General features: G+C 52.7%; 1 protein-coding gene across 1 annotated transcript in view; it reads right to left on the bottom strand.

Annotated features, from left to right (window-relative positions):
• Positions 1 to 17090, bottom strand: part of MYT1L (myelin transcription factor 1 like) — a 298509-nt gene that overhangs the window by 76572 nt on the left and 204847 nt on the right. Inside the window, exons 7-9 of the mRNA XM_015561792.1 lie at positions 14945 to 14999; positions 14744 to 14777; positions 14402 to 14464 (exon numbers count right to left, since the gene is read on the bottom strand). Coding sequence (XP_015417278.1) covers positions 14402 to 14464; positions 14744 to 14777; positions 14945 to 14999 — 152 coding nt within the window. The remainder of the gene's footprint in view (positions 1 to 14401; positions 14465 to 14743; positions 14778 to 14944; positions 15000 to 17090) is intronic.

A 17090-nucleotide genomic window follows, 5' to 3' on the forward strand; every position in this document is an offset into this window, starting at 1 on the left:
CGAGACCCTGGGACTGGCTGTGGGACTGCAGACTTCCGTGCAGGGACAGGGACTACGCGGCGGGGACTACGCGGCATCGCCATCGCACCTGCATGTAAGGACGGCCGGCTGGGTGCGGGGGCAGCGGGAGGGGCGAAGCCGGAGACGGAGAGCAGGATGCAGGCCTCTGGCCTCTGAGACCCCAGAGGCACCTCTCCAGACATACAGTCAGAAAAGACCACTGATGACCAGAAAACACTGAAGAAAACAAATGCTGGTGCACAGGCATTTCTCACATGAACTAAACAGAACGCTGAGATTTCTTTTATGCGACTCTTGCGTGTTTGGGGGAGCTTCTGAGTCCACAACCCCGGGAGACGATCCGGCCTCGAAACACCGGCTCCTCGCATCCTGCTGCCCTGTGATGCTGAATCACCTCCTGGCCACCAGCACTGCAGAGCGAGCTGCACGTCGCAGCCACGCCAGCCGCCCCTCTCACGGACGGGCTGGATGCGAGCGCCTTGTTCAGTGTCCACCCCGTGTCGGTCCTAGTGATGAGTCAGTAAGTGTAACAGTGAGTCTGTAGTTCTGCTCCTCAGGGTCTGCCCATGACTCTGTGGGTCACAGAGCTTTCGTCACCTCTCCATGGCTTGTGTCCTTCTTCTCAGCTCGTCAATACCCTGCCTGACGCGTCTCTTCTGCATCAAGCTGCCTGCACCGTGTGGTTCGCCAGCACAGGCCCCCTCTTCACCCCGGTCACCCGGGCGCTGGGAAAGGCGGCCATTGCTGACTCTCTGCTCTTCAGTGATGTCATCCAATGCCCCTCCTCAGCTGGGCAGTGGGATCCTTCTTTCGTGGCACAAATCCAGCTCTGAGTTGGGAGTTCTGCTGCAGTCTTTCCTCACCCACAGACACCTTGCTTCCCCCAGATGTCAAGATGGCCGCGTGCTGCTCAGGCCTCCCGTGGGGGCTGCCACATGCAGAGCAGGAGCAGGAAGACGCCCCGGAGTGTCAGCTGCATGTGGTAAATCACTGGACTCACATGCTCAGCTGCTTGGAAGGAGCTGGTCTCCAACCTCAGAGCCCCTGCCGCTCACAGCTCTGACGCTCAAGGCTCCGCTGTGTCCATCAGTGTAAACTGTCAATCAAAGTGCACACACCTGTTCTGCCCTCTCCGCTCCACTCCACTGACTGCGGTGCCTGGTCCTCCTGTCCAAGTGACCGCCAAGCCCCCAGGACAGACCCCACTGTGTGTGTCAAACAGCCCTGGCTCAGGAGCCTGCTCAGATCTGCATCCGTCCTGGGCTGAGGCCAGGGGTCGGAACATGTCCAAGCCAAGCCTCGGAAGACAATTTGGGAGCAAGTGTGGGGAGTGTGGGCCCTCCTAAACCCGTGCTCTGTGACCATCACGTCTGCCGATGAGGGGCCAGTGACTGCAGGCGAGCGCTGCCCATGAAGAAGGGGGTGCCCCGTCCACCGCAGGGGCTGTGTGCGCCACACTCACCCTGCGTGTGGCTGCCTCTCCGTCTCTGCACCCTACACTTCCATGTCCGCTCATGACTGCACTGGCTGGATCTCAAGTTCTGCTTTCTCCCTAAAGTCAGTCCTGCTCAGTCTAGAAATCAGGGTCCTCTACCTTTAAGAACTCTGTACCATTCTCAAGGAAGATATGAAAACGGGCAATAAGCACACGAAAAACAATGTTTTTAAAGGTGCCCACAATCTTGACAACAGACAAAACCAAAGCAAACCAAACCCTGCACCATTAGACACTGAGCATCAGTTCTGTCAAGACCTTCTGTTGTTGACTTTTCCACGTGTGCACTTCATCTCAATGAACTGTTTCCTCCTTGGCCCTAGGAGCCCTGCCATAGAAGTAACGACTTGAAACCCCCACATGCCAACACCCCTTCTGGCTGATTTGTTTGTTGGTTGGTGAATCCTCACCCGAAGATATTTTTCCATTGATTTTTAGAGAGAGTGGAAGAGAGAAGGAAAGACAGAGAAATATTGATGTGAGAGACACACACTGATTGGTTGCCTCCTGCATGCACCCTGACCAGGGTCGAGGCCAGGGAGGAGCCTGCAACCAAGTTACATGCCCTTGACCGGAATAGAACCCAGGACCCTTTGGTCCATAGGGAACCTGGGACTCTGCGGTCCACAGGCTGACACTCTACCCACTGAGCCACACCGGCCAGGCTGGCTGATACTGACATTGTGGCACGGGCCGCCTGTCTTAGGGTTGGTTCTATCAGCATCTGGCTTTCAACAAAGTGTGTGCTGTCCCCTTCTGAGTAAAGAAGATTCACACCCTGCCATTTCCACATGAGGACGCTGGGCAGGTTACGGTGAAATGACCCCAGCAATCCCCGTCTCGGCCGGAAGACCGGCACGTTAAACTGCGGTAGGAGAGAATCTTTCTCTGTTGGCTACCGAGTGGTCATGCATCCGAGCTAGCTGCTGGGAGGCAGGGCTCAGACCATGTCCCCGAACATCAGGACCTGGGCAGAGAGGAGCCTTGGGAGTCACTCATCCTTCTTCACCTGGAAAATGAAGACACCAAGGCCAGAGACTAAGTGACACCCACGAGGCCAGCACTGGACTGCACTTTCGCCCACAGCGAGCACCTCTTGTGCCAGGTGACAACAGCAGAAGAAACACATGGGCCAGGAAAATCACTTCTGTTGAGGACAACTCACTGGTCTGAAGCATCTGACTCGTATTATCTTAAAGGGACTCATCCAGGGAGAGAACTGGTGGAAACACACACCGCGCTGGTCACACTGACAACAGCATCAGCTTCCACTTCAATCTCTGCATGTTTGCAAGCTGACAGCCCTCTCCCTCAGAGAGGTGCCAGGTCACCTTTCCGAGCACAGCCCAGACTATCTGGTCTGTGCTTAGCCCAGACAGAGAATTCGGTGCTTGAGGCAGCAGCTGTGACTACATCACCAGCAAGAGATTGTTCCACTTTATAACTGCAGTACTAAGTACCTGTAGCAACAGTTAATACTGTAGCAACCCCAGTATTGCAGCAACACTTAATACTGCATAATTACTTATTACTCTAGCAACATCTACTACCGCAGTAACATCACTGCAGCAACACCTAATACTGCAGTAACAACACTGCAGCAACACTTAATACTTCGGTAACAACCGTGCAGCACTTAATACTGCAGTAATTACTTATTACTCTAGCAACGCCTAATACTGTAGTAATAACACTGCAGCAACACTTACTACTGTAATAACACTGTAGCAATGCTTACTACTGTAGTAATGTTTAATGCTATATATAGTAATACTTAATACAGCAGGAACACCATGAAGCTCCTGAAGTTATACAAGTATTACTACTCTGAATTACAATAATTAAGAAGGAAGAACTGAGAAGCAAGCTATATAAGAATTTATGATTCTACCAGTTACATCTTTGCCCTGAGGGTAAATACATAAGAAAACACATAAAAACAAAGTGCCAAAAATTTCCTACTCTTTCTCAAATATGTATAACACTCCCCCTTTTCAGGTGCTCTACAGTGGTTCTCAACCTTCTGGCCCTTTAAATACAGTTCCTCATGTTGTGACCCAACCATAAAATTATTCTCGTTGCTACTTCATAACTGTAATGTTGCTACTGTGATGAATCGTCATGTAAATATCTGATATGCAGGGTGGTTTTAGGCGACCCCTGTGAAAGGGTCATTTGACCGCCAAGGGGGTCGCGATCCACAGGTTGAGAACCGCTCCTAGCACAAGATACTTTGTCTGTGGTTGGTAAGCAATTATTCAATTGTTAAATATTTAAAATGCTGGCAGGTGAAGGTTGGGATGTTTACACAATTAGCGTGGGGATGGAAGGGATGCATGAGCATTCCAACTCAAAGAAATACGACCATATATAAATATATGATTGGTGTACACCATTTTAATATATTTTTTAAATTGATTTTAGAGAGAGAGAAAGGGAGAGGGAGAGAGAAACATGGTTTATAACATGGAGATGCTTGTAAAAGCCTAATTGATTTCCAATAGTAAGAGAAGGATTGTGTAAATTACAATATCACCACTGGATGGACGTTAGCTATGAAAATAAGAATGAAAATATTTAATGACATCGGAAAAGGCTCATGTATAATGTTAAGTAAAAATTTAAGAAAATACAAATTTACATCTATAATATGAGACAAGTTAAGAAGTAGCACAAGTGCATGAAGATCAAAGAAAAACATCTAGCAGTGGTGACGTGCTCGCGGCAAACACCACGATGCTCAAGGTGGGCACGGCGACACGCACAGCAGACACTAATTAAAAGCTGCCCTTTCCTATTATTATTTCTTTTATAATTTCCAGTCCTTATTTAAGAAAATGAGAATTTATCTACCCCTTTAATCCTAAGTCACCTTTGCACCCATACAATATTTCTTTTAGCTTCTCTTGCTAATAAAACACCCTGGGAGAATTAGTTAAAAAAATATGTAAAGCAAATTTTTTATTTGTTCATTTTCTGAAGTGTTTAAAAAACTTAGGATCCTTCTCCCTTTCCCGGATGAATGGCAGGCCAGCAGCCTATGCCACGTGCCTTGAGTCTGGCCCATGAATGGCCCAGGGCCAGAGACAGGGACTCAACACAGTAATGCTGAGTCCTGGGTGGGAGGGGCTCTGTGAGAGTCCCAGCCCCAAATCCACTGCCTGCACCACCCTATGTTAGAAATCAATCAGGCTGATTTAAGAAGCTCTATGACAGGAGCAGGCTCGCCCCAGGGAAAGCTCAGTACATTAGCACTCAGTGTGTGTGGCCTTACTGTAATAATCTGATCAGCATCCAGACGGGCTAGAGAAGAGGGGCCTGGGCGAGGGGCCCGGGTCCGGGAGTGGGGAAGCTGCGATGAATGACAACACAGTCCCGTGCCCCTCGCAGATACTGCTGATGAGGCTGCTGTCACTGTTGCAGAGATCGTGAGAGGGCGGCGAGGAGGAGCCGGAAGCTTCCACAGTCCTAGTCCAGTGACCGGCCTATCACCGTGTCCCACGTAGGGTCAGTCTGATAAAGCCGGACACCCCGACCCCGTGTCTGCATCCCACACCCTCTGGGACGTGGCCCCTGGACCAGCGTCTGGTGGTAGTCTCTGCCTCCCTGCCCTCAGCTCTTTTTCCTGCCGGGGTGGGAAGGTTGGACTGGGCAGCAATCAGGATGGATAAATGGATGGCATTGCTCACGCCTCCCCCTCCCCCATCCCCTCCCTGTCCTGTCTGAAGCCCTCAGGCCGGCTCTAGGGGCTCCAGGCAGTCCAATCAGAAGCACAACTGGCCATCGGATTGGCTGAGGGGCGAGCAGGTGATCTGAGCACATCACTGATCATCATGCGTTACTCATGAAGAGGATTTCTTCCGAGACGCTCTCTCCTCCCTAGAGTTTTGGGAAATGGGCCCCTTGCACACGGAGCTCGTCTCTGGCGGTGTCAGATGCACTATTAGGTGGTGTTCACAGACCACAGAGTGGCTACTATGGTACAGGGGGTGGGTCTTTTAAAAGCAGTTGAATGAGACAGGCGAGCTCAATGCTTCCCTTAACAGGAAAGGAAACTGTTCATCGTAATGACCCAGCCGAGGCCAGGCGTCCTCTCGGGGAGGGATGCAAACGTCCGGGCTTTCTTCGGTGGAGCTGTCTGGCCCTTTGCTGCCTGTGCTCCTGGGCAAGGGGTCTTCTCAGGCTCAGGACATCCACGAGGCGGGGCCTGGCGGGTGACCTCACCTGTGTGTGTGACCTGAGCCCACGAGGGCTCTGGGGGTCCCAACGTGGTCCCCAGCGCTGACCCCACCACACCAGGCTGCCCCTCCTTTCCCCAGAGAGCACTGCCGTGCTCCCCAGCCTGTCCTTGTCGGCCTATAACCTCGTGGGAACAGAGTGAAAGGGAAGGCGACACTGTCCCCAGTGAGAGGTCGCCCTCCCTGGCCGCTGAAGGCCTCGGGCGAAGCGGGGTGCAGCCCGGGGTCCTGGCGGGGCTGCAGGCTGGGGTGGAGCACGCGTCTCGCTCTGGGTCTGCCAACCCTGGATTCACGGGATGGAGAGGCTCCTGAGCCACAGTCAGATCGTAACGAGGGGACGGGGCCCGGAGCAGGTCTGGGGGTAGCGTCTGCCACCAACCCCCTCTGGGGCGAGGTTTCGGTGGTCACTGCACGCTTCTGTGTTGGTTCCGGGTTCGTGCCTGCTGTGGGCTTTGTTTTCTAGAATGAGTGCCCCTTTCCCTGTCACCTGAGGACCCCATGTAACCAGGTACCTGCCCTTTGCTCACAGGCCTGTTCCTTTGGGCAGTGGTTCTCCCACTTGGGGACCATTAGAGTCCCCTGTATGGGGTGGAAACAGGCTGCGGGCTCCGCCCACACCTTCTCATTCAGCAGGTCTTGGCTGGGCTCAGAATTCGCCTTTCTAGAAAGTTCTAGGTGACACTGGAGAACCCCTGCCTTCGGGGAAGCTGACCAGCCTCCAGCTCCAGGCTTGGGCCTGAGCCCAGGATGACCATAACTGTGGGTCAGGTGGTTGGACTGGCAGGAGTGCAGCTCCAAGGACAGCGATGGCAGCTCCTCAAAGGGCCTCGCTCTTCAGAGAGTGTCTAGAAGGCTCCCTCCGGCCTCCTCTGGCTGTTGGGGGGCAGCTGTCAGGCCAGGCCAGTCTTTGCCAGGAAGAGGTGAGCACACGGAGCCAGGGACTGCAAGATGGGGGCCTGTGGCCGAGCAGAGCCTGGTGGGGTGCCCGTTCACGAGAGACCACGCTGCGTCGTTTCATCCCGTCTGAGGAGGATTCACTCATCGCAACTGGAAACCCCTAATTTACATGGAAACTTCCTCAGATGAAAACATGAAGAGAGCGTTTCCTTTCCAACTCCACTGGCAGCAGGAAGAGGAGCTGGAGCTGGGCTCCCTCCTGTGCGGGGCCTGATGCTGGCAGCACCATGTCCTCGCCAGGACAGGCCCAGGACCCTGCGACCACTCCTCTTCTCGGCCTGAGTGTGTGGAATAAGGGCCAGGTGCACGCGAGGGACTGGCCTGCAGGGCTGGTCACCACGCAGGTCCTGACTAGCTGCCGGGGCGCAGGCCTGAACAGACTCCGGGTGGTGTGACAGGCTCACGCATCCAGTCCCGTCCACGCTCCCCACGATCCTCAGAGGACGGAGCCCGCAGTCCCGCCCGGCAGCCACTGACTCAGGGCCAGCCTTCCCACCCATGGGAGCAAGAACCAGACCAGTGGAGACCCACACTCGAGGGAGGGCGGCTCGCTCAGGGCCAGCAGCTGCAGGTGCCTGGCAGCTGCTGTGCAGTCACCCGCGGGGCCCTCTCCTCCGACCCCTCACGGCCGCCTCAGGACCCCTCTCCCCACACATCAGACCTGAGCAGTGGCGGCCGTGTTCCTGCCACAATCCCAGCACAGACGGCACATGTCACAAATGAACTGTGTGTTTTCTGGGTGGGTCAAACCCCAGACGACAGCTGTACGTACATCAACTAGTGCTGTGCATTCTCTGGGCATTGAAAAGTCATTTTAATACATCAGGTATCTGAAATACCCATGTTCCTTCTCTTTCAATGTGGCCTTATTTGAAAAATATATTTAATTTTATCAAAAGTTAAGAATATTTCCTGAAATACATTGTATGTTTTGTTTTGCAGTTTTAAATGCCTTGACTCGGTCACACTCTATTCGAAAGTGCCCAGACAGCCTGGCCGGCATGGCTTAGTGGTTGAGCGTCAGCCTATGAACCAGGAGATTACACTTGAAAGTTTAACACAATTTTCAATTCCTGATCAGGGCGCATGCCCGGGGTTATGGGCTCAATCCCCAGTAGGGGGCGTGCAGGAGGCAGCCAATCAATGGTTCTCTCTCATCACTGATGTTTCTCTCCCTCTCCCTCTCCCTTCCTCTCTGAAGTCAATAAAAACATATTTTGAAAAAATAAAAAATAAAAGTAAAGTGTCCAGAGACATGCCGATGTGCAGACATACTGTAGACCAGCAGCAAGCAATTGTTTTCTTAGGGAAATGGCCAGGAATCTCTTTTTTAAATAGAGGATTTATTGTGACAATAAAGGTTACCTGCCAGCACAATCCAAAAAGCCTGGGCCTGCGTGTGGCGTGTCTGCACACATGATGAAGAACCAGGCATCAGAATAACAACACGTCTGGGAACCCCACTTGCTTTAATTCCCCACTTCCTGCAAATAAGTCCCTAGATCTCGAAATTGGTGCTCCATGTGCAACTGTGCCAACTATCAAATTAATGTTAAAATATGTGCGCCCTCCCCTCTGATTTATAACACCAGTGACAAACAGCAAAAGGACAGGCATGTCGTAAAGTGTATGGATGGGGTGATGGCATGCACAATGACGCTCATAAAGAATGAAGGGTATTCTTTTGGATTCACGAAGTGCAGCACAGATAGACTGGCTGGCGGCTGCGTGCACAGAATTTCCCATAAACATCCCACAGCGCGCCCTGTTGTACGGCAGCCGTACATTAATTAGAGCGTCGGCAGACACTGCGCTGTGTTTCGTGCACACAAGTGAATCTTCATTTTTCACATGCAGGGCCTTACTAATTAAAATCAGCTCTGCAATTAAATGTGGAAAATTGTGTTAAACTTTCAAGCGTGATTAGAAAAAATGCAATTATTTTCAGGACATTTTATTTCAATGCAAATGAAATTTCTGCCAATGTGAGCCTGGCAAGCGGGAAACACAGGCTTCTGATTCCTCCCTGCCTGTCTTCCTCTCTGTCTCTCCCCCTTTTGGGTTACAGATGCCCCTCTCAGTTGCATGTTGCAACGCTCCCCTCCCCCCGCCGGTGCCTGGCTCTGTTCCAAGGCTCTCAGTGAGAGCTCTCTGTCAAGCATGAATAATACAGCCCCAGCCGCTGGCAGAATCCCAATGAGGCGTGCCCACATCAGGAAGCAGGCCCTCCGCCTCCGCTCCAGAGCAAGTCCTGTGAAGACAGGCAATTATTCACCCGCGGCGGCCGCCACGGCAATCACGCTGGTGGGTGCGAAGGTATAGGAAATGGAAGAATCTGAATAACGAATATGCACAATAAGCCAGAGAATCCAATACGTTTCTAATCAAAATTGAAGCTACCATTTGGAGCTTTTTATTTTAAAGTTTCATGATCAATTGATTTGGCTCTGAATTTCTTTAACTGGGAGGATTTAAAATAATAGCAATGCCCATCACCCAGTTTCCGGGGGCTTATCCGGTGTGCCAGACTCTAAAGCTAAACTTTGGGTCAAATATCTCATCAGGACTCTGTTCTCAACACAGAAACAAGTTAAAAAATCACAATGAAGAGTAAATGTAAGTCTATGAAATCTACTGAATTTCAGAAATAAATCCAGAGGGTCCCACACAGACGTGGAGAACGGGGCCATGTTGGGGTCTGTCCGTCTGTCCTCCTCTGATCAGAGGCTTGTACGGAAGTCCCTGTTCAGAAAGAGGGAAATCCGTAACTTCACACATTCCAGGGTGTGAGTAATTACACAGGAAGGCTGAAGTGCAAATGCCTCCGCATTGTTTAACAGTGACCTATCAGAGATACTAATACGTTCTGATTATTCCAGTTTCTAATTTTATTAGGAAAACAATAAGCTTCTCTGGCCGGAGTGGCTCAGTTATTAAGCGTCGTCCTGGGCACTGAAAGGCTGCTGGTTTGATGCCTGGTCAGGGCACATGCCCAGGTTGTGGGTTTGATCCCTGGTAGGGTGTGTGCAGGAGGCACTGGTCAATGTTTCTCTCTCTCCCCTCCCCTTCTTCTCTCTCAAAATCAATAAAAATAAAATATAAATAAATTAAAGAAAAAAGAAGACTGTCCAATAAAAAAGCGCAGTAAGCTGTTACTTTGGTGACAAGTTCCATTTCCACAGAGTCCACCTGCTCAGCGTCTGCGCTTGGTTCCCAGCACAGACAGTGCCCGCCTTCAACCTGGGAGGACAACTGGACACTGTGACTCAGGTCCTAGAACTTCAATCTCAGTCCAGTGTTCATGAGCAGCCTGGCAGAACACTGACCGTCCCCATGGAGCCGGCGTCGCAGTACCAGCTCCTGTAGACTCTGGATTAGAGCGAGGTGTCTACCGGGTGCTGGGACTGAGCTAACCCCCTCCCCCCGCCGTGACGGCCCTCGGCACAGGCTCTGGCGTCTGAGCTCCGCAGCCGCAGCTTCAGCTTCGCGCGGATCCAGGTTCACACTGTGCCTGGAGCCTCCTGCTAGCAACTCCCCAGATTCCCAGTAGGTGCTTCCAAGCCTTCCCTCACCTCCTGCCTCGCCCACCCAGACAACACTGTGGGCTCGTGGGAACCGGCTTGTCTTTCAGCCACGAGGGTCCTAAGTGCTCGCCTGCTCGCTCACTGGGGACGGGGACCCAGGGAGCAGAGCGAAGGGGTCCGGGAAGCTTGCTTCCCAAACGCGAGCCTCTAACAACTAAACTCACTGAAAGGACGGGAGCTCCTTCGTTTCTGCAGAGGAAGCTCTGTGAGGGGACCGCACCTCGGAGGCATGTCATGCTGCAGCGCCCCCGCAGGCCAGGTGCAGGAAAAGCCACAGGCCCCCAGCAGGGGTGTCAGCACCGCACAGCTGGTGGCTGAAGCGGCTGGAGAAGAGGAGGTCCCAGGGGCCTGGCTCCTGGGAGGAGGGTGACTTCCGGCCGTGTGCGAACGGCCGGGTTCTGGTTTCTGTCGTGCACATGCGCGGCTGACAGAGGCGCAGAGAGAAATAAGGCAGACGCCTGTGTGAGACACAGGATGTTCCTGAAGGTAAGGGTGGGCGTGTGGGTTCGCTGCCTGGGAAGCCTGAGCCTGACTTCCCACTCAGGGCACAGAAGTGTGGGCTGGGCTGGGATTCAGCACACGCACCTCCCGGCCAGAGGAAGCTCTGAGGAGCAGTGTGCGCTCGCCTCTGGGTGGAACCCCCTCCTTTCTCCTTTCTGCCTCGACTGCCAGGGGATCAACTACATGCTGTGCTACATGGAAACCCCTGATACATCTGGGTTTCCAATTTCCCTCATGTTTTTCCTACTTTCTTTCTTTAACTTTTAAAAAAATATATTTTTACTGATTTCAGAGAGGGAGAGACAGAAACATCAATAATGAGAGAATCATTGATCCCCACACTGGGGATCGAGCCCACAACCCAGCATGTGCCCTGACTGACTGGGAACCATACCGCAACCTCCTGGTTCATGGGTCGATGCTCAACCACTGAGCCACATGGGCTGGGCTCCCTCTCACTTTTAACTGCACAGTTGTATGCGTGTTTGTCATCTACCTCAAACTAGCCATGAGCTATTAACACAAATATTCACAATAGATTACCTCTTGTGCAAGGACACAATTTTTTAAGTAAGGCAAGACCATCAAAAAATAAGCATTAGGACCTTAACTCCTCCCCCCCGCTCCCCCCGCCTTTTTTAACCAGGATCTTACACTCTGAAGTCCTTTTTTCAAGTTATGCTCCCTTTCATAGGGATGTCTGGAGGAGGAGGCTCCGCTGCCCTCTATGCCAATTTCTTACAAACCCACAGCCCCACCTGCCTCAACTGAAAACGAGTGAGCGAGCCGTGAATGCCAGTAGCTGCCACGGAAGCCACAGCGCAGTGACGCAGAGTGACCAACTGTCAAGGATCACACAGTGTGTCCTACAAGCAAGAGTGTGCACAGAGACTGCAATCGATGTTTGATTTCCTTAGAAACTTCCTTACAATAAAAAGAAAGGTCGGGGGTTAAAAATATGATGATAAATGAGAATTGATACTGGGTGGTGAGCACACCATGCAATGTACAGATGATGAATTATAGAATTGTACACCTGACACTTATATAATCTTACTAACCAATACTGACCCAATAAATTCAATAAAGTAAAAAAGAGAAAGAGAATCGACAGACATCATTTTATCACTTGGTATCAAATTTCCTAAAAATTGTTTTGATTTTTGATATTGTTAATTCCACATACCTGCCTCCAATTATTTTTTGCATGTTCAAGTAAATAAAAACTTCAACATACTAAAATAACACCTTTTCCTGGTCTATGAACTAATGTGATAACTGAATAAAATAAAATTGTAGCCCTAACGGAAATACATTCATTCAAAAACTTATCCTGGAAAGACCAGAGTGTGGGTGCTCTTGTGAGAACCCAGGAGGCTGCCTCTGGGCCATCTGGAGCGGCCGCTGCCCCATCGCAGCAGAGACAGGACAGCAGAGGTCAAGGCCACGCCTGTGGGGGCAGGTGTTCACGTGCCTCGTGCCTGTGGAAGGACCGTCCACAGAAGGAAGTCTTTTACAGCCAGAACTCCCACGATGGGAATGGGCAACGGTCCAAGGACACTGATGCGTAGGTGCATCTTACCTAAGAAGGGGCACCTTTCCAGGTTAAGAAACCAAATGTCATCCCTCAGCTACACATTCTGGTAATACGTACACATCAAAAAATAAGGAGAAAGCCTCACTGGACGCCTCAAGGAGGTTCCGCAGAGGGAAACGCATCCGGTGACTACGTTCTGAGAGGTGATGAGTCTCACACAAGGTCTGTACACCCCTCAGGTTACCGCTGGGGAAGGTGCCCGTGACGTTAAGTAAGTGGTGGTGGTGGGTGGAGGGACAGCACCCGTGTCTGTGCTGGGAGCAGCTCTCCACTCTCCCCCGCCCTACATCCCTAATGAACTATTCTCATTAAAAAAGTAGGAATTCTAACAATGACAAACAAAACGGCTCATGGTAAAAATTATAGCATTAAGAAAAGTCAGGTAAAAACTTGGTGAAACATCTCCAATCTGGATGTTTCTGTGAGCCTCCCTACGATTCCGTCTGCCTCGCTCCTGCATGGCCGGTGCTCTGCGCCATGTCAGCATCCTTCGTGAGCCAGAGCCACCCTCAGATCACGCCAGCCCAGCCCAGGCCCCGCAGGGAGGAGTCTGAGGCAGGAGGGCTGCCTGGGACACATGGCAGCTGACGGGGCACCTCAGTAGGGACGTGAGTGTCTGAAACAATTCTTCGGAAACGTCATAATTTTTCCTGTAAAACTGTGATTATGAAATATCTACCTGACACTTAATTAAAACTTTTTGTTATTTAATCATTTTTTTAATAGTATGATAAAGTTTAACCAGTGACTAATCAAGAGATGATGAGGGGGAAATGAGATTTCACTCATGGCTTGCTAACCTGTTTCCCAGTGAAAATACCAGGTGGTTTTTCCAAGACTTTTAGATTAGATTTATATAAACACTCCTGCATACATAGCACAAATTCTTTAACTATTTAAATCGCGTAGTTCAATCATTACTCTTTCGTACAATAACACTAATATAATAAATCAACTTTAATATTTTAAATTACAGAATTTCCTTAAAAAGAGACCTTGCTATTCCTTTGGTGCATACATAACGGAAGTCTGACAATCCTCCACCACGGATGCTCGTTAAAAACTCCGGCCTCCTTAAATGCTATATGGGAATCCGGGGAGTCACTTTCCCCGATTTTACAAGAGGACATTCAAAATAATTGCTTGATTTCACCCCTAAGTTCGCATTCAGCTGGAAGGACGTGAGTGTGGAAGTGAGGAGGCCGCCCGGCTGCCGAGGGCACACCTGCTTTGGCATCTGGGCTGTGGCCGTGCCCTGGTCTCCGATGGTCTGTCAGGTGGGGCGACAGCTCAGAGTGTGTGACAGCCTGTGCACACTTCACTCACCACAATGGAAACCCCACGGGAGGGGGAGGGGGCTGCTCAGTGTCCCAGAGGAGACCGCCCTCCCCCACCACCCACGCCTCAGGTGCGGACAGGGCTCCGCTGTGATGCGTCCGTAGCAACCATGACTTAGCCACCTGGAGATGCTCCCACACCCTCCTTCTGACACGCCCTCCTCCCGGGATCTATGAGGACAACATGACCCTTTAAAGCCCAGACTCTCCTGGGGCAACCAGCCCTGTTTCCCTCCTGGCACCCCCCTCAGCTGCCAGCACTGGGGGTGGGGGGGCTCTTGTCCTGGACAAACTGTTCCATTGGGGAAGCCACGCTCTCGGGGAGACCTGAAGGCCACACTCTGATGTAGCGTCTGTGGTTTATGTCCTGCAGCTCCGGCAGGGGAACTGGGGGAGGAGACGGCTCTCAACGCCAGCGCCGTCCCGTGCGCATGGCAAAGGCCTTCAGGCTGGCCTTGATTTATGTCGTCGGACGGACGATCATAACTTTGCCCCTGAAATAGGAAGAATGGCTCCCGTGCTGAGAACCTGTACAAGAGACCAACGACCGGGCTTATGTCCGGGGGAAAGCACAGCGCTCACTGCTCTCCAAGAACAGCTGCCCACCACTGTCAGCAGCGGTCGGCCCTAAGTCACCTGAGACGGACCACGTGAAAGAACGCAGGCATTACCTTCTGTGTCTTGCATATTTGCCACTAACATGGCCGCTGCCATCACAGCCGGGCGTGGGACAGCTGCAACGGGAAAGAATGAGTTACACGGTGCCACATGCCACAGGCGGTTAGACCGAGAGCGTCAGCGACGGGACAGAGAAGGAGGGCCACACGGATGGACGGGGACGTGCACACCTGGAGGGGCGGTTGGGGTGCTTTTCATTAGTGAGTCTCAGGGGAAGCAACTGCATCAGGGCAGCGGCCGTGAGGAGACCCATGCACTTGGACGTACAGTCTGGCATGAGACGCCTGGACTTCCCACACTGCGAATGGGGACACATGTACCCACAGAGCACTGACCTGAACAGCTCCTGGATGGCTGGCTCCACGGGGACTGCGGAGAGAGGGAAACAGATAACAAGGCGTCATCTACCACAGCACCCTCTTCCATAGGACATTCCCGAGGGGGGCAGGCAGCGGTCAGAATGCATCAGGCAACAGCTTCCGCAGCATGAAGGTGACCCCGAGGGGCCTCCAGGGAGTCGGGGGGCGTGGACGTACCTCGAACCCCTTTGGACCGTGTGCGATGACGCTTCTCCTCGGCGTCCACCTCCATCTGGGGATAGAGTAGCAGGTGGTCAGTGTCCTTCTCCCACATGCCGAGGCCAGAGGGTGCCGCTGCGCCCGGCACCGTAGGGACAGTGTTTGGACCTGTGCCCCTCTGTGCAGGGAGCCTCTCCAGGGGAAAGCATCAGGCAATCCAAAGGCGTAGGAAGTAACGGGCCAGACCTTGATCTCACAGGGATGCTTAATCGGGAGGCCCTGCCTCTGTGAGGAGCCTCGAGTGCAGCCTGCATCCTCGCTTGTAAACCACTGAGTAGGACACATCTGGGTTGGTTCTGAGTTGAACTTTGTACCAAGAATGTTCACTGGAGGTGTAGTCTGTCCAGGAATGGGTGTCACAGGACAACGACGTGCCTGGGTGACTCACTGGACCCTCGCTCCTGGGTGCTGCTGCTACCCACACTGATCTAAACCGTCAGGAGGCTCCTCAGGGACACAGGCCTTTGCTCGTAGTGACCCATACGTCTCACTGTGGGGATGACGACGTGTTCTGGTGCACTGCCTTGCAGGACCCTCCCAGCAGCTCTGTAAGGAAGGGACTGCATTGCCTCTCCTGGAGATCTGACTCGCCCCCAAGCATCCGATGGGAGTTCATGCAGGGCCCGTCACCACCTGCCGTCTCTAAGACAAGGAGCACACTGCGGGATGGGTCAGAGCTAGGGTTTGCGCACCCAATATTTCTGCAGCGTGTGAAGAACTATACACGCTAACTGCCCATGGGGGGGACTCCGGTGCACCTGGCGGGCTGCCAGGAGAGCAGCAAAGAGGAGACGCAGGTCCTCTGACCACAGGAGCAGAGCTGCTCAGCCCCACCTGGGACCTTCCTGCCCTGCCCAGGGGCCAGAGCTGCCACAAGACGCCACCTTCTCCACTGGGCGCCGAGTACGGCATCAGGAAATAAAAAATGCACACAATAAACAACAGAAGCTTTCAATGGGCTTAATGTCCTTCATGGGAGATGGATGTGTTCAGATACAAGACTGAGATTCGACATGATAAGCACTTCGGAAGAGGAGGAGCCAGGGTGAAGCCTGGAAGGAAGGAAGGAAGAAGGGAAGGAAGACAGGCCGCACCTGAGCCTACGTACCACCCTGGACAGAGCTTGGATGAGTGAGTGAGTGAGGCCGGTGGCTGGGACCACGGCGGGTTACGGAGGTGGCAGGAGGCGGATGAGTGCCAGGAAGGAGGTGGAGGGAGCTAGAGGGAGGGTGAAGGCTGGGGCCGGAGGGAGGGGCACAGTCCACCCAGCAGCTACACAGCTGCAGTCGCCCACTGAGCAGGTGGTGGGGCGGGAACACCTCACAAACACATTTTATACAGAAGTTCACGCGGTGCAGAGCACAGAGGAGAGCAGAACCAAGTGGGGTGACAGTCACCGGGCTGGTCCAACGCCTGGAGTGCCAGGCTGTCCGGGGAGAGCGAGGACAGGAAGAAGGATGTGAGTGGAAGAAATGAGAATGCGCACGAGGCAGCGCCTGTGGTCTCCCCTGTCCTTGGTCACTGGGCCCACACGGGTCTGGAGCCGTGGACGCAGGCGCATGTGGCCCCGCAGGATGTCAACAGCACCTCGGGCAGCTTCAACGCTCTAACCTACTGGTCTACACACAGAACTCCCAAGCCTGGTGCCATGCCAGCAAAGCCTAACGCATTGTGCAGGGGCACATTGTGGGGTGCGGAGCGTGGAGGGCCGCCGTGTCCGGGGGAGTGGGCAGAGGCTTCCTGGTGGAGCTGAGACCTGAGCAGGTTTAAACGCTTCATTGCAAGTTTCAGGTTTTGGTGTATGGGGAGTCATGTGGGGCTGGGGGTGTCCCAGGCAGAGGGACCCCTGTGCAGAGACCTTGAGGGGTTATTCTAGGCAGTGGTCGGCAAACTCATTAGGCAACAGAGCCAAATATCAACAGGACAACAATTGACATTTCTTTTGAGAGACAAATTTTTTAAACTTAAACTATATAGGCAGGTACATTGTTATTAACTTACTTAGGGTCCTCCTAAGGCTTAGGAAGAGCCATACTCAAGGGGCCAGAGAGCCGCATGTGGCTCGCGGGCCGCAGTTTGCCGACCACTGTTCTAGTGGGTGTGT

The sequence above is a fragment of the Myotis davidii genome, unplaced genomic scaffold (genome assembly GCF_000327345.1).
Source record: "Myotis davidii unplaced genomic scaffold, ASM32734v1 scaffold1395, whole genome shotgun sequence".
Taxonomy (NCBI): domain Eukaryota; kingdom Metazoa; phylum Chordata; class Mammalia; order Chiroptera; family Vespertilionidae; genus Myotis; species Myotis davidii.